The sequence below is a fragment of the Pseudophryne corroboree genome, chromosome 5 (genome assembly GCF_028390025.1).
Source record: "Pseudophryne corroboree isolate aPseCor3 chromosome 5, aPseCor3.hap2, whole genome shotgun sequence".
NCBI classification, from domain to species: Eukaryota; Metazoa; Chordata; class Amphibia; order Anura; family Myobatrachidae; genus Pseudophryne; species Pseudophryne corroboree.
Genome location: NC_086448.1, coordinates 416,964,644 through 416,980,441, shown reverse-complemented (window position 1 = coordinate 416,980,441; position 15,798 = coordinate 416,964,644). Strand labels below are relative to the sequence as shown.

At 48.7% G+C, this 15,798-nt stretch overlaps 1 protein-coding gene across 3 annotated transcripts in view; it reads left to right on the top strand.

Moving 5' to 3' along the window:
* The window catches only part of LOC134927810 (mediator of DNA damage checkpoint protein 1-like), an 840,332-nt gene that overhangs the window by 235,262 nt on the left and 589,272 nt on the right, over positions 1-15,798 (top strand). For all 3 annotated transcript variants that reach the window (XM_063922788.1, XM_063922787.1, XM_063922786.1), the window contains exon 6: positions 1,497-1,651. In XM_063922788.1, the coding sequence (XP_063778858.1) occupies positions 1,497-1,651 (155 nt within the window). The remainder of the gene's footprint in view (positions 1-1,496; positions 1,652-15,798) is intronic.

Genomic DNA, 15,798 nt, shown 5'->3' with positions numbered 1-15,798 from the left:
CAGCAATGCAGATACTGGGATCAATGGTCTTGAAATACACATGGTAAAATATGCTCAATTTCATTCAAGACCCGTTCAACATCGGATTCTCTCCAAATGGAACAGAAAGCATCAGGTGATAAAAACTCAGGCTAGAAGTCTTCCTCATGAAGTGCGTCTGTGTTTAGCCTGGTGGCTACAGACATCCCATCTGGACAGAGGTCGACCCTTTTGGATCTCAGACTGAGAGGTTCTGACAACAGACGCCAGTCTGCAGGGCTGGGGAGACATGACAGAACAGCAGTTCTTACAGGGAAGCGAGACCAAGGAAGAAAGTTGCCTGCCAATCCACATGCTTCACATCCAACCTCCTTTTGTTCCCCCTACAGCTCATTGGGACTTAGACCTAGTTTTCAGGGCACTTCAGGTTGCCCCATCTGAACCACTGCGTTGTGCGGATCTCAAATGGTTGACAGCTAAAGTTATTTTATTCTGGCAATTGCTTCAACTAGAAGAGTATCCGATTTAGGGGTGCTGTCATGTCGTCCACCATTTCTGGTTCTCCATCCACATAGAGCAGTTCTCCGAACTAAATCTGTATTGCTTCCGAAGGTGGTTTCTAAGTTCCACCTTAATGAAGAAATAGTAATTCCGGCTTTTCAGGTACCGGATCTCTCTGCGGGAGATGCATCGTTAGACGTAGCTTGTGCTCTAAGGATCTATGTGGATCGTACCAGTGCCATCAGAAGGATTTCACAAGAGGGGATGGCCTACCAATAAGCAAACACTGGCTAGATGACCTCGGATGACTATCTCCGAAGCATACTTTCAAGCTGATCTCCCTATCCCGGATAATGTCTATGCCCACTATACTCGTTTGGTCAGTCCTTCATGGGCAGCCCACCATGGCGCCTCAGCTAAGCAACTCTGTAAGGCAGCGACATGGTAATCAATTAATACATTCATTAGACATTGCCTTTGATACCTTTTGCTTCGCAGGATGCTGCATTTGGGATAAGGATTCTCTTGTCCAATCAGGAGCATCCCCTCCTTTAGTTGTTGCTTTGGGGCATTCCCAAGGTAGATCCTGTGGGCTACTGTGGACCCTGAAGGAGAAATCAGGAGTTATGGTAGCCTTACCCTCGATAACTTTGATTCTCCGAAGTCCACAGGGAACCCACCCTGACGCACCTGATTTGAGAATCAACTGAATTCCCTGAGCCAGGAGGTGGGGTTATAGGGGGCTGACCGTTGCATCCTGGGAGTCCAAAAGTTTGACCATTTGGTGTCCGTTCTTTAGAAGCCACCAATTACCTAAGGTAGATCCTGTTGATACTGTCGACTTCGGAGAAAGAGTCCGAACATATATGCTTACTGTTCAGTTTATTAAGTCCCTTTTTAGAACCCTTTTTGTAAGCATATTACTCCCACTGGCCTTTCACTGAACTTAATCTTCCATCCAATCAATGTATTATTAAATATGTATAATTGTGACACTGATTTCATTCCTTTTCTAGGTCTGCAGTACATTTATGAGGTTCAAACTGATCGCCAGGGGATAACCAGAGGTTTCCAGAAGACATTTTTTTGCACCCTATGCAGCTGTAATCAACTACCACTCGCACACATGTTCATGCATATTACTGGAGCTAAACACAGAATTACTTACTTGGTAAGATATTTATGTAACCACTATCATACAGTCAGGCCCGGCGCTAGCCGCTCAGCAAAGGGATGCAAAGCAGGGAGGCGCCAGGCTGGAGAGGCGATCTCCCTGCTCTGCATCCCTGAGCTGCTGTCCCTGCTGCTGTTGCGCCTGTCACACACTAACAGGCAGCGGCACCTGCAGCTTGAAGTCTTCTCTCCCCCTCCCATGTGACAGCACAGTGTGCAGGACCCAAATGGGGCGGAGCTACACGGGGCCAGGCTGCAGCCTGCTACACAGGAGGATGAGTTGTTCCAGCCTGCAAGTCTTCCATAGGTAAGTGGATGGAAAGAGAGTGAGTGAAAGCGTGTGTTTGTATGTATATTTATACAGTAAATGTGTATGTATGTGTGTAATGTATGTACAAGTATGTATGTGGTGTGTATGTGTGACTGCGGCATAATGTGTAAGCGGTACAGCTACAGTGGGCGTTGGGCGTGGAAGCATTACTACAACGCTGGGCATTACATGTGTAAACGTTACTGCTATGAGGGGGGCGTTTAGTGTGTAAGCATCACTGCTTCGGGGGGCGTTTCGTGTAAGAAGCATCACTGCTTCGGGGGGTGTTACATGTGTGAACGTCACTGCTACTGGGTGCGTTATTTGTGCAAGCGTCACTGCTACACGGGGCATCTTGTAGAAGCGTCACTACTACAGGGGGCATTACGTGTGTAAGTGGCACTATCACAGGGAGCATTATGTATATAAGCGTCACTGCTACAGGGGCATTATGTGCGCTGTCCCTTTGTAAAGTATAGGAGGGCGCAAATTTATAGTTTGCAAGGGGGCACCGAACACCCTAGCACAAGGGTGAAAGGTGTACATTTATAACATATGTTACAAGAATATAATGGAGCCGTTGACTCTGGAAGGTCATCATTTTGTACTAATTAAATACATAAATTTCTCTTACGTCCTAGAGGATGCTGGGTTCCACATTAGTACCATGGGGTATAGACAGGTCCACCAGGAGCCATTGAGAGTTTCAGTGTGTGGGCTGGCTCCTCCCTCTATGCCCCTCCTACCAGACTACGTTTAGAAAATGTGCCCGGCGGAGCTGGTCACAGCTAGAGGAGAGTTTGTTTTACAGGGAGGCTGCTGGCAACAACCTCCCTGCAGCGAGGGACTTAGGGGGGGAGCAGTGTCTGCCCTGCGGGGTCTGAGCCACTGTCTCCGCTGACTGGACACTGAGCTCCAGAGGGGATATATTGTTCCCCGCCACAGGGGATCGCTCACCCCAGCAGCATGCCGCCACCCCCTTGCAGAGCTGAAGATTGTGGCGAGTGAGACACTGACCCCCCTAGCAAGTGGGGGGCCGGTGTGAAGATAGCGGCATAAGGGTAGGAGCGCAGTATTTATTGCGCTCCAGTAGGCTCAACGGTACACTGTGTGGGGCGCCCTGAGCCAGCGCCTACACCCTACACTGGTCACACAGCCTGTTGGGGTCCCAGTATCTCAGCCAGCATCAAACCTAGACCAGTATAATCTTATGAAGAGCGGGAAGACAGAACCATTATGGGGCGGAGCTTCTCCTCAGAGCAGACCCAGTAGCGTTCAGCGCAATCTTCCTGCCTGCACAGCGCTGTCCAGGAAGAAGCAAGTCCCTCCACAACAACTCCAGCTATCTCTCACGGTACCAGGGGGTTGTAGAAGGGGGGGAGGCTGCAAAATGACTGTGTAACCTATTAAGGTGCACAGTCAGCGCTGATAAGGGGTCTCCCTTTGTGTTAAAAGCGCTGTGTGTGGGTTGGCTCCAATCTCTGTCTCTCTCTTGCCATTCTTAGGGGGGAAACTCTGTCTGCCCTCCCCTGTGTGTGTGTGGAGTGTCTCTGTGGTCTCCATTAAGCAATGTCCAGGGTCTCTGTGTCATATGCTGCAGAGGATATGTCCTCTTAGGATGATCCCATTCCATGTAATCAGGATAGCACTGGTTTAGCATAGATACCGGCAAGGGAACCTGAGTGTTTTTCCTCTATCGAATATGTGATTTCTCTAGACTTCTAATAGAGCTGCACAATCTGAATTTGCACCTCAGGCTTTACAGGACCCTGTGGCAGTCTGGTCCAGTTCTGTCGCCTCAGGGCCCTCCTCTGTATGTTCCCAAACACGTGTTCTTGCACAGATTAGGCAGGTTGACACGGGTACCGTTTCTGACACTGCAGACGGTGATGGGGATATGTTTGGGGGGACTGCATATCTTACACAAGTGCAGTTAATGATAGAGGCCATTAAAGATGTGTGGAATATTTCTGATACAACACCTGAGCAGGTTGAGGAGACTTCCTTCACTGATAAGGGAACCTCACTAACCTTCCCTGCGTCTAAGGCTTTTTAAGCTATGTTTGAAACAGCATGGGTTAATCCTGCGAAAATTTCCAGATCCCTAAGAGGATCCAGGTGGTTTTTCCTTTCCCTGTGGAGGATAGGACTGAGTTGGAAACCCGACCGGTATTGCAGCCGACTGACCGTAAGATTGGTAATACGCTCAGATCAGTGTGCACGGCTTCAGGGGCGATGTCAAGTCCCACTATTGCCAGTATATGCATTGCCAAGTCCTTAGTAAATTGTTCATGCACGTTACTTGAGGATTTTGATAAAATGGACAAAAATTATGTTAAATTTGCGTAACATTCAAAGTTCGGCAGGTTTACTGGCTGAATCCATGAAGGACCTGGGTTCCATGTCTGCAGGAATTTCTTCCATGTCTGTCTCAGCTCGTCGTGGACTGTGGCTGCGACAGTTTTCTGCCGACGCAGAATCCAGGAGAAGTGTGGAGACCCTACCCTACACAAGTCAGGCTCTCTTTGGGGAAGCGCTTGATGCATGGATCTCCACGGCTACAGCGTGTAAGTCGCCTTTTCTTTCCTCAGCTACGCCTGCTCCGAAGAAACCCTTTTCTTTAACTGCATCACAGCCCTGTGGGGCTGCCAAACCAGAGAAGCCAGGCCATCCAACGCCTCCTTTCGGGGAAGTAGGCACAAGAAAACCTGCTGCTGCAGGTTCCCGGGAACAGAAGCCTGCTTCAGGTGCACTAAAGTCCTTCGCATGACGGTGGACTGCACGCCCCGGTGGTGGGGCCGGTTGGAGTGCAGCTGAGACGTTTGTCATGTCTGGGTGTCGTCCGGTCTGGATCCTTGGTTGCAATATATTGTGTCCCAGGGATACAGGCTTGTATTTCATTTCTCTCCTCACCGATTTTCAATTCAGGCCTGCCAGGCAAGACGCCGTCCAGACGTTGGTGGAGGCACAGGTTCTTGTGCCAGTACCACCTCATATGCAAAACAAATGTTTCTATTTGAACCTTTTACATATACCGAAACAGGATGGTCCGGTCAGACCCATTCTAAACCTAAAAAACCCTTTTCTGAAGGAGTGCAAGTTCAAAATCGAATCTCTAAGGGCGGTAATATCAGGAGAAGGGGTTTTCCTGGTATCCCTGGATATCGAGGATGCATAACCCTACATTCCATTTTGTCCGCCACGTCAAGCAATTCTCCGATTCTCTCTGTTGAACTGTCATTTCCAGTTCCAGGACCTGCCATCCGGCCTTTCCACAGCACCAAGGGTATTCACTAAGGTGATGGCAAGGATGATGGTTCTCCTCCGCACAAAAGGGGTGAACATGATTTCATATCTGGACGTTCTGCTGATAAAGGCATCGTCCAAGTTGTTGCGGCCCATGGCTCTCACGACCCATCTACTCAGAGTCCACGTTTGGATTCTGAACATTCCAAAATCACTTTGGAACCATCCAGGAGGTTGTCCTTTCTGGGATTGATCCTCGACACGGAAGTGTTGAGGGTGTTTCTTCCACGAGAAACAGCGTTGGTGATGAAAACATCGGTCCGGGATGTCCTGAAGACTGCCCGGGTGTCGGTTTGTCACTGCAATTGCCTTCTGGGGAAGATGGTGGCCTCTTACGAGGCCCTCCAGTACAGAAGGTTTCATGCTAGGTTTTTCCTGCTGGATCTCCTGGACAAGTGGTCAGGATCTCATCTGCATACACCTGAGAATTCGTCTGTCGCCAAAAGCCAGGATTTCTCTCCACTGGTGGCTCCAATTAACTCACCTTCTTGAGTACCGCAGGTGCAGGACTGGATCCTACTAACCACGGATGCAAGCCTCCGGGGCTGGGGCGCAGTCACTCAAGGGGAGACCTTCCAAGGAAGGAGGTCAATTCTGGAGGTCGGCCTACCGATCAACATTCTGGAATTAAGAGCCGTTTACAACGGACTTCTTCAGGCGGCCCATCTTCTAAAAAATCAGGCCATTCAAGTGCAGTCGGACAATGTAACAGTGGCTTACATAAACAGACAGGGCGGAATGAAGAGCAGAGCTGCAATGTTAGAGGTGGCAAGAATCCTCCTCCTGGACAGAAAAACACGGGTTGCGGCTGTCCGCAATCTTCGTTCCGTGAGTGGACAACTGGGAAGCAGACTTCCTCAGCAGACACTATCTCCATCTGGAGGTGTTCAAGGAAATAACAGACCTTTGGGGATTACCCCAAATAGACATGATGGCCTCTCGTCTCAACAAAAAGCTTCAACGTTATTGTTCCAGGTCGAGGGACCCACAGACAGTGGCAGTGGATGCGTTGGTGTCTCCGTGGGTGTTCCAGTCAGTGTACGTGTTTCCACTGCTCCCACTCATCCCAAGAATCCTAAAGCTCATAAGGAGAACAAAGGTTCAAGCGATCCTCATTGCTCCAGACTGGGTGAGAAGGGCTTGGTACGCGGACCTTCTGGATCTACTACGAGAAGAGCCGAGGCTTCTTCCTCTTTGAGAGGACCTGCTGCAGCAGGGGCCGTTCGCCTATCAAGACTTACCACGGCTATGTTTGATGGCATGGAGGTTGAACGCCTGATACTAGCTCGGAAGGGCATTTCGATCAAGGTTATTCCTACCCTGATACAGGCTAGGAAAGGAGAAACGTCTAAACATAACCATCGTATGTGGAAAAAATTTGTCTTGGTGTGAGTCCAAGAAGTTTCCTACGGTGGAGTTTCAACTGGGACGATTTCTCCTCTTCCTGCAAGCAGGTGTGGATATGGGCCTGAGGTTGGGATCCGTAAAGGTCCAGATTTCGTCCCTATCCATTTTTCTTCCAGAAACAATTGGTTACCCTCCCTGAGGTTCAGAACTTTTTGAGAGGAGTCCTGCACAGCCAACCTCCCTTTGTACCGCCTACGGCGCCATGGGATCTTAACGTGGTGTTGCAGTTTCTCCAGTCTGACTGGTTTGAGCCTCTACAAGAGGTAGAGGTCAAGTTTCTTACGTGGAAGGCTGTCACTTTGTTGGCCTTAGCGTCTGCTAGACGTGTGTCGGAGTTGGGGGCTTTGTCATGTAAAAGCCCATACTTGATCTTCCATGAAGATAGAACTGAGCTTCGGACACGTCAGCAGTTTCTTCCGAAGGTTGTGTCTGCATTTCATATCAACCAACCTATCGTGGTGCCAGTTGCTGCTGACTCCTCAATTTCTTCAAAGTCCTTGGATGTTGTAAGGGCTCTGAAGATCTATGTGAAGAGAACTGCTCGTCACAGAAAATCAGACGCTCTATTTGTCCTGTATGATCCCAAGAAAATTGTGTGTCCTGCTTCTAAGCAGACGATCTCTTGTTGGATCAGGTTCACTATCCAGCATGCTTATTCTACGGCTGGATTGCCGTGTCCAAAATCTATTAAGGCCCACTCTACTCCTAAGGTGGATTCTTCCTGGGCGGCTACCCGGGGTGTCTTGGCCTTACAGCTTTGCTGAGTAGCTACTTGGTCAGGGTCAAACACATTTGCTAAGTTCTACAAGTTCGATACTTTGGCCTCTGATGACCTCAAGTTTGGTCAAGCAGTTCTGCAGGAGCCTGCCCGCTCTCCCTCCCGTTCTGGAAGTTTTGGTACATCCCCATGGTGCTAATGACATCCTCTAGGACGTAAGAGAAAATAGGATGTTAATTACCTACCGGTAAATCCTTTTCTCGTAGTCCGTAGAGGATCCTGGGCGCCCGCCCAGCGCTTCGTTATCCTGCAGTTGTTTATCTAGTTCAGTACAACTTTGTTAGTTATGTACTGCGTTATTACTGGGTAAGTAATGTTTCAGCGGTTGCTGAGTTTTTCAAGCTAGTTAGCTTGATGTGCCTTGTTTGTGTGAGCTGGTATGAATCTCGCCACTATCTGTGTTAAATCCTTCTCTCGAAGATGTCCGTCTCCTCGGGCACCGTTTCTAGACTGAGTCTGGTAGGAGGGGCATAAATGGAGGAGCCAGCCCACACCCTCAAACTCTTAAAGTGCCAATGGCTCCTGGTGGACACGTCTATACCCCATGGTACTAATGTGGACCCCAGCATTCTCTACGGACTACGAGAAAAGGATTTACCGGTAGGTAATTAAAATCCTATTCTTACTCCCTCTTTATATTTCTTTCTGTTATATAACCAGACTTTCTTATACAATCTTTTACAAAAAATGCGCATATGAAATATATCAATTTAATATACTTTGTTTTTCTTCTTCAGGGTCCACAGGAATTTCCATGGGCTATAGGGTAGTTTGGAGAGAATTGGGTACCAAACAGTTAAACTTTGAGTTCCCAGGTTGCACTGGGCTTTCCTCCCTTAAACCCAAGCCACAGTCTATCCAGTTTTCGCTTTTTGCCGGCAGGAGCCGGATGCACCTTTTAGACAGGGAAGCTCCTGTTAAGCAGCTCCAAGCATTCATTATGATTTTCTTTACTTTTTTATAATTTGATCATTAGTGCAAGTAGCAGGGACGTCTCATAGTTCGTCTGCGCTACTTCTCTAGCAATTCCTGCCGGCGCCGGTACACTGCCGACTGGGCCAGTGATCTCTACGTGCCATCTGGATCTTTCTAGCGAACAGCTCCTTCTGGAACCAGGCCGCAGTCGGATGTACAAGGGATCAGGTAAGGTGACTCCCCACTTACGGGGAATCGCGTGTACTACAGTGCATAGCAGCCATTAGTCTCTGGTGATGGAGATAAGAGGAGGCATTGATGGAGGTGACTGGGTCGCTCACATTCCTCTACTAAAGCACCAGGACTATAATATGTATCTGGTATCGGGGGACACTTATAAAGGCCGGGTTAGCCCTGTGGTTGATGTCAGCATAGAGGAGGTTGCGCTCTCCATTAGCCCCTCGCCCAGCCCATGGTGTGATTCCTCTGAGGACTCTCATGCCTTTTGAGCTGTTTCTTCCACCCTTCTCCCCCAGTGAGATGATCAGCAGCCATTGTTACACAAATCCTACCACAGCAATTCTCAGGAGCCGGGTCTAGTCCCCCTGTATACCTTTCCCATAGGCCAGGTTATACAGCACTTATCTAACCAGCCTTTTAGGCTTGTATAGTTGATTCAGTGTCCAATTTATATGTATTGTATGTGACTTGTTGCTAGCTACTGCTGTTTGCTTTCAAATCTTGCTGTACTTTTTATCTATAACCCATTCCAGGTGTGTTAGGGTTTTGTACCTCATATTTACTTGTACTCAGGGGTGGATTGGGGACTAAAATTGGATCTGGAAAAAATTCTGGAAGTGGACTCGCAAGGGCGGCACCAAATAAACTATAGGCAGAGCCAACACAAAAGTGGGCGGCATTACCACATCACTGTGGCCCAGATTTATCAAGCCTTGAAGAGTGATTAATTGAACAGTGATAAAGTACCAACCAATCGGCTCCTAACTGCCAGCTTACATGCTGTGTTTGAAAAATGACAGTTAGGAGCTGATTGGTTGGTACGTTATCACCTTGCTATTTATCACTCTCCAAGGCTTGTTAAATCTTAGTTTTAAATAAAAATAAAAAAATAGAAAAACCTGAAGCCAATTGGCTTCCTGACTAACAGGATCCCAGCAGTTGATATCCTGACGCCGGGATCCCGAGGGAGGACACTATCCTGTTGTCAATATACAGACGACAAACGGGCTGCTGGTGTCAAAATACCAACATCCGGTATCCCGATCGTCCTGACAGCGGGATGTGCTGCCACGGGGAGGGGGGAGTTTGCGGGTGCTTAGGTTTAGGCAGGAGCAAGGAGGTTAAGTTTAGCGTGCAGGGCCGGGAAGGTTATGGACCGGGGAGGGTTAGGTTTAAGCAGCAGGGAAGGGAGGGTTAGGGTTAGGCACCCACAATGAGAGGATTAGTGAGCGAGATGACCACCGGCATTTCGTCCATCGGTATATCTGCGTCTGGCACTGTCCTCATCCCTGAGTTGTGGGGTATAATGGGCCCACCAATGTCCCTTTAGTGTTCCCTCCTTTTTGTCCCCATTGTCGCTTTCAGTGATCCCTCCTTTTTACTTCCAGTTGTCCCATTACTGATCTCTCCTTTTTAGTCTCTACTGTCACATTACTGATCCCTACTTTTAGTCTCTACTGTCCCGTTAGTGATCCCTCCATTTAGGCTTCATTTCAGGGATCCCTCTTATAGTCCCCACTGCCCGCAAAGCCCTGGGGCACTCACCCCGTTTCCCGATCTCGACACTGTGCTTGGAGCTGGGTATCGGTACCATCTTGTTGATGATGGTGATCTTCCTGCGCGCGGTGAGTGCGGCTGGGCACCCAAGCAGCAGAATGTCGTCCTCCTGTGCCTCCCTTTGTCATCCTCAGTAGCCTCCATCCAGCGTGGCCAGCCTCACTTGGATGTCATCCAGCTCAGGGGCTCAAGAGTCTGCGGTAACCCCTCCGTGCTGTATGGCAACAGCAGCAGTGGGACCTCTGTGTTAGTTACTCTTCTCAGGGGCCGGACAACTCATCATCTCCACGCAGCAGGAGAGACATCACAGCGTTATGGGAGTGAGACGGGGCGGAGGAGGCATGTGGGAGGTGCAGAGTCCGGCGTCGTGGGGCAGCTAGGCAGTCTCCTAGCAGGATGCACGGCACTGCCTGTACATTGTGCTGTTGCTTGACGGGTAAGGTGGCTTGAGGGGGTGGCTGATGTTAGACGCATGCCTATGGTCATTATAAACTTAGCAGAGGCTATCAGCAGCACACCTGCAGTGCCGTAGGAGTTCTTAGCTTCTGAATTCATGAGAGCAAGCTCAGAGCTCCTCCAAGCTGCATGTATACTGCTGACAGCTGCTGCTGTCAGTGTGATTGGGCGGTGCCACTTGTGGGATTGAGCTGACAAGCCACATGCAACATTCAGCTGCAGCCAAAACGTCTGTCAGTCAGGCTTCCTGGCCAAATTGAGCGACGCGTAACTGTGGGCGGGGCCACATATGACTTGAGCTGCTGAACCGCATCCATCATTCAGCACCCTTTATCCTGCAGGCCTCCTGGCCGAGTTGTAAGTGACGTGAAGCTGTGGTTGAGTCTACACGCACGACTGGGTGGAGCCATATGCAGCATTCGACCCCCAAGTCCGGGTGGCTGCCCCGGGGAACTTCCCGGTAATGGTAGTCCCCAATCAGCCGCTGCTTGTACTTGTGAGGTGTGTCACGTTGCATTGTTTGGCGTATACACACACTGTGTGCTTATGCTGCCTTTATTACTATGTTTTCTAAAGGCAAAGCTAATAAGGAGGCTGAGACTCCTACACTGATTACATGCGTATTATCCAGCAGTTATTCTAACAGCCTCTGAGGCTTGTGTAGTTGATTCTGTTCCCAATTGTTTATGCATTGTATGTGACTTGTTGCTAGCTACTGCTAAAAAAACCTGCTCAGCTGTATTATCCCCTTAGACAGGAGAGGGTCTCTGTATTGGATGGTCTCTGTTTAAAATTTTTACATTCAAAAAGACCATCCAACCAGCACCTGTACAGGAACCACCTTGGGTGTCTTCCTTTTCTCAGGTTATGATGCAGCTAGTTGATTGCATGATGCCAGCTCTTACTCTCCTGCAATGGGATTTCCTCAGCAATTATAACCTGCTTGGTATATGTCTCCTATGGTATCCGTTCACATGGTCGACCATGTTATGGTCGACAGTCATTAGGTCGACCACTATTGGTCGACATTGACATGGTCGACATGGATACATGGTCGACACATGAAAATGTCGACATGAGTTTTTTAACTTTTTTTTCTTTTGGGGAACTTTTCCATACTTTACGATCCACGTGGACTACGATTGGAACGGTAATCTGTGCCGAGCGAAGCGGTAGCAGAGCGAAGGCACCATGCCCGAGGCATGGCGAGCGAAGCGGTGCACTATTTGGGGTTCCCAGTCACTTTACGCAAAAAACGACACCAAAAAAAGTAAAAAAAACTCATGTCGACCTGTTCACGTGTCGACCTGTTCACGTGTCGACCTGTTCACGTGTCGACCATTTTCATGTGTCGACCATGTGTCCATGTCGACCATGTCAATGTCGACCAATAGTGGTCGACCTAATGACTGTCGACCATAACATGGTCGACCATTCATACCGGAACAGTCTCCTATACATCTTCTCTGGAGGGAATCTCCCACTCTGTACAGAGTTTGGCTCAAACGTCTGTCACTTTTCAGCAAAAGTTACAAGGCGGCAGACCGTTAGTCACCAGAGCGCATAGATGGTACTGTAGCATCATCACAGTTTGCGCAGGCTTAGGATTCTGAGGTATTTTCTGATCATTAGGCAGGTGATAAATGTGTCGGATCTTGAATCTTCCTCTGTTTGGGAAAATCATCACCTGTCTTTTGTGTGGGTAGTCAAAACAATAGGAGTATAAGGAGTCTGCTCCAAAGTCTAAAAGCTCCAGTGTTTAAATGACAAAGTCGTTAAAGCAGAATTTACTCAGTCAGATCAGCTTACTGAACTCAAGCTACCTTATGTACTTTTACCCCCTTCCGGCAGGAGAATATCCTAAATGGTAGGTTCCCCCTTTGGTATATGCTTATGTGGTGCAAGCAGCAAATCTTCCTGTCTTGGCCAAGAAAGCATGAAGTGTGGAGCCGTTTGGCTGGCATGCCACTCAGCAGAGCAAATACTGCCATTCTGTCAGCCACAAGACTACAAACCAAATGTGGTCAGGGGCTCGTCTTGTTAGAAGCTCAACATTATCCTACCTCAAGACTGCCACTGACAGGAAAATAGAAACTTTCCTCAAGTCTGCTTACATGTGGGCGCTATTACACACCCAGCTATGTCTTTGGCCTAAGTTGCTAAAGTTTTTGAAGGCTGGGTGGATGCGTTTGAAGACAGCCTCCCATCAGATGCTAACAGGGAACAACTGATCCACAGTTCCCATAATTAGGAAGCAGCTTGGGCTACAGGAGTGCTCGCTTCTAAAGGGTCTCCGACCTCCGTGGCCGCTCGCCCAATCAAACCACGCTCCGAGCAATCTAAGGCTACAAGACGTTTGGCTGCAAAGTCGGACAACAAACCCTTTACTATTCAACCTCAAGGCACTCAACAAGTTTAATGCGGGTGCCCAGGTTTCGCAGGGAAAATTCTCTGCTACATTATCCTGGCAATGGAGCCCAGGGACTTTTGACCTCCCTGGATATTCAGGGTGCATACCTACATGTGCCTATCATTTCCAACAGTGATACCTCAGTTTTGCTATCCACCAGCAGCATTATCAATTTCAGACACTTCCCTTTGGACTGGCTACAGCCCCTCGGGTCTTTACCAAATTTATGCCAGTCAGGGCTGTACACTTAGGCATCAGGTGGTCTGAATTCTTTCTTACCTAAGACCTACTGATTTTAGCACAGTCTCTGGTGTTTCCTGCAACAGCACATCCATCTGACCATTGCCTGACTGCAGGCGTGTGGCTGGATTATCAACAAGATAACAGCGCTTCATACTCAAATGCGCAAGTTTCCTCAACATCGGCGAGTGTTCATCCACTCAGCCATGCACGTATTGGGGTTCATGGTCTCCCACCTTTGACATGGTGGAGTGCACCCAATTTCACTGTAGACCTCATCAATCATACTATCCCCAGATGTCTGGCTCTCCCGCTTGTGGTGGCTACAGGCGTCTCGCTTAGAAAAGGGTAATTTCTTGGGTTCTGGATTGGGTACTCTCGCCATGGATGCCAGCTTCCGCAGGTGGGGAGCAGTGATCAATCAGCAGTTCTTTCATGAACGTTGGACAATCCAGGTCAGGCGCTTGCCCATCAACATACTGGCGCTCCAGGCAGTGTACAGAGTGCTCAGTCTGGAACAAGACCACCTCCACGGACAACCTGTTCAGGTCCAATCCTACAAAGCCACTGAAGTAGTCTACCTCAACCATTAGGGAGGCGTGCTGAAGCTGACTGCCATGAAAGAAGTGACGTGCAACCTCACTTGCAGCAATGAAAAATTAGTTTGTTAAAGATGTGCGCAGTTTTAAACGGGATACCGCTGCAGGATAGTATATAGAAGAGGGGTTCATCCAGCTCTTAGAACATAACAATGGTAGAGAAATACTATGGGGTATATGCAATTGCGGTCGAATTCCCGAAATTGTCGAATTTCGGGTCATTTTCGCCAAAAAAAACAAAAATCGTCAATGCAATTCAGTGCTTTCCGTCACAAAAACGGACTTTCAAACTTCGACTTTTTGAAATTCGACTTTTTGCAAAATCGACTTTTCTGCAATGATACAAGTGCTGCAATTCGACAAAAGCATATTCAATTCAAGTTTGGAAATTCGACAGCAGTGCTTTTAGACAGTAAATTCGTCATTTTCAATCCGCCACACTTTGGAGGGTGAAAACAATAAAAAAAAATTTAAACATGTTTTTTTGGGTGTTTTTTTTTTTGGGAATAGCATATCTATTTATATTAGAAGGGATTAGGTACTTTTTTTTTTTTTTTTTGGAGGCACAAGTATTATTTATATATTTTTTAAAATATTATTTATTTATTATTATTATTATTATTTTTTTTTTAGTGCTGGAACGGGAAAATTTAAAAAAAAAAATGGCGTGGGGTCCCCCCTCCAAAGCATAACCAGCCTCGGGCTCTTCGAGCTGGTCCCGGTTCTAAAAATGCGGGGAAAAATTGGGCAGGGATCCCCCGTATTTTTAAAACCAGCACCGGGCTCTGGTGCTGGTGCAAAAAATACGGGGGACAAAACGAGCAGGGGTCCCCCGTATTTTTCACACCAGCATCGGGCTCCACTAGCTGGACAGATAATGCCACAGCCGGGGGTCACTTTTATACAGTGCCCTGCGGCCGTGGCATTAAATATCCAACTAGTCACCCCTGGCCGGGGTACCCTGGGGGAGTGGGGACCCCTTCAATCAAGGGGTCCCCCCCCCAGCCACCCAAGGGCCAGGGGTGAAGCCCGAGGCTGTCCCCCCCCATCCAAGGGCTGCGGATGGGAGGCTGATAGCCTTGAGTAAAATGACAAGAATATTGTTTTTTCCAGTAGTACTACAAGTCCCAGCAAGCCTCCCCCGCAAGCTGGTACTTGGAGAACCACAAGTACCAGCATGCGGGAGAAAAACGGGCCCGCTGGTACCTGTAGTACTACTGGGAAAAAAATACCCAAATAAAAACAGGACACAGACACCGTGACAGTAAAACTTTATTACACACTGCCGACACACACATACTTACCTATGTTCACACGCCGACATCGGTCCTCTTCTCCATGTAGAATCCACGGATACTTGAAAAGAAAAGTTCAATATACTCACCTCAGCCAGGGTCCAGAGATAAATCCACGTACTTGGCAAAAAAAGAAAACGGACACACGGACCACCGGACTGAAAGGGGTCCCATGCTGACACATGAGACCCCTTACCCCGAATGCCGGGACACCACGTGACTCCTGTCACTGAAGTCCCTTCAGCCAATCAGGAAACGCTACTTCCGTGGCGCTCACCTGATTGTCTGTGCGCTGTCTGTGCTGTGACAGCGCATCGCACAGCTCGGCCCATTAGTTTCAATGGTGGGAACTTTGCCGTCAGCGGTGGGGTTACCCACGGTCAGCCGCTGACCGGCGGGTGACCTCACCGCTAGCCGCTAAGTTCCTACCATTGAATATAATGGACGGAGCTGTGCGATGCGCTGTCACAGCACAGACAGCGCACAGCCAATCAGGTGAGCGCCACGGAAGTAGCGCTTCCTGATTGGCTGAAGGGACTTCAGTGACAGGAGTCACGTGGTGTCCCGGCATTCGGGGTAAGGGGTCTCATGTGTCAGCATGGGACCCCTTTCAGTCCGGTGGTCCGTGTGTC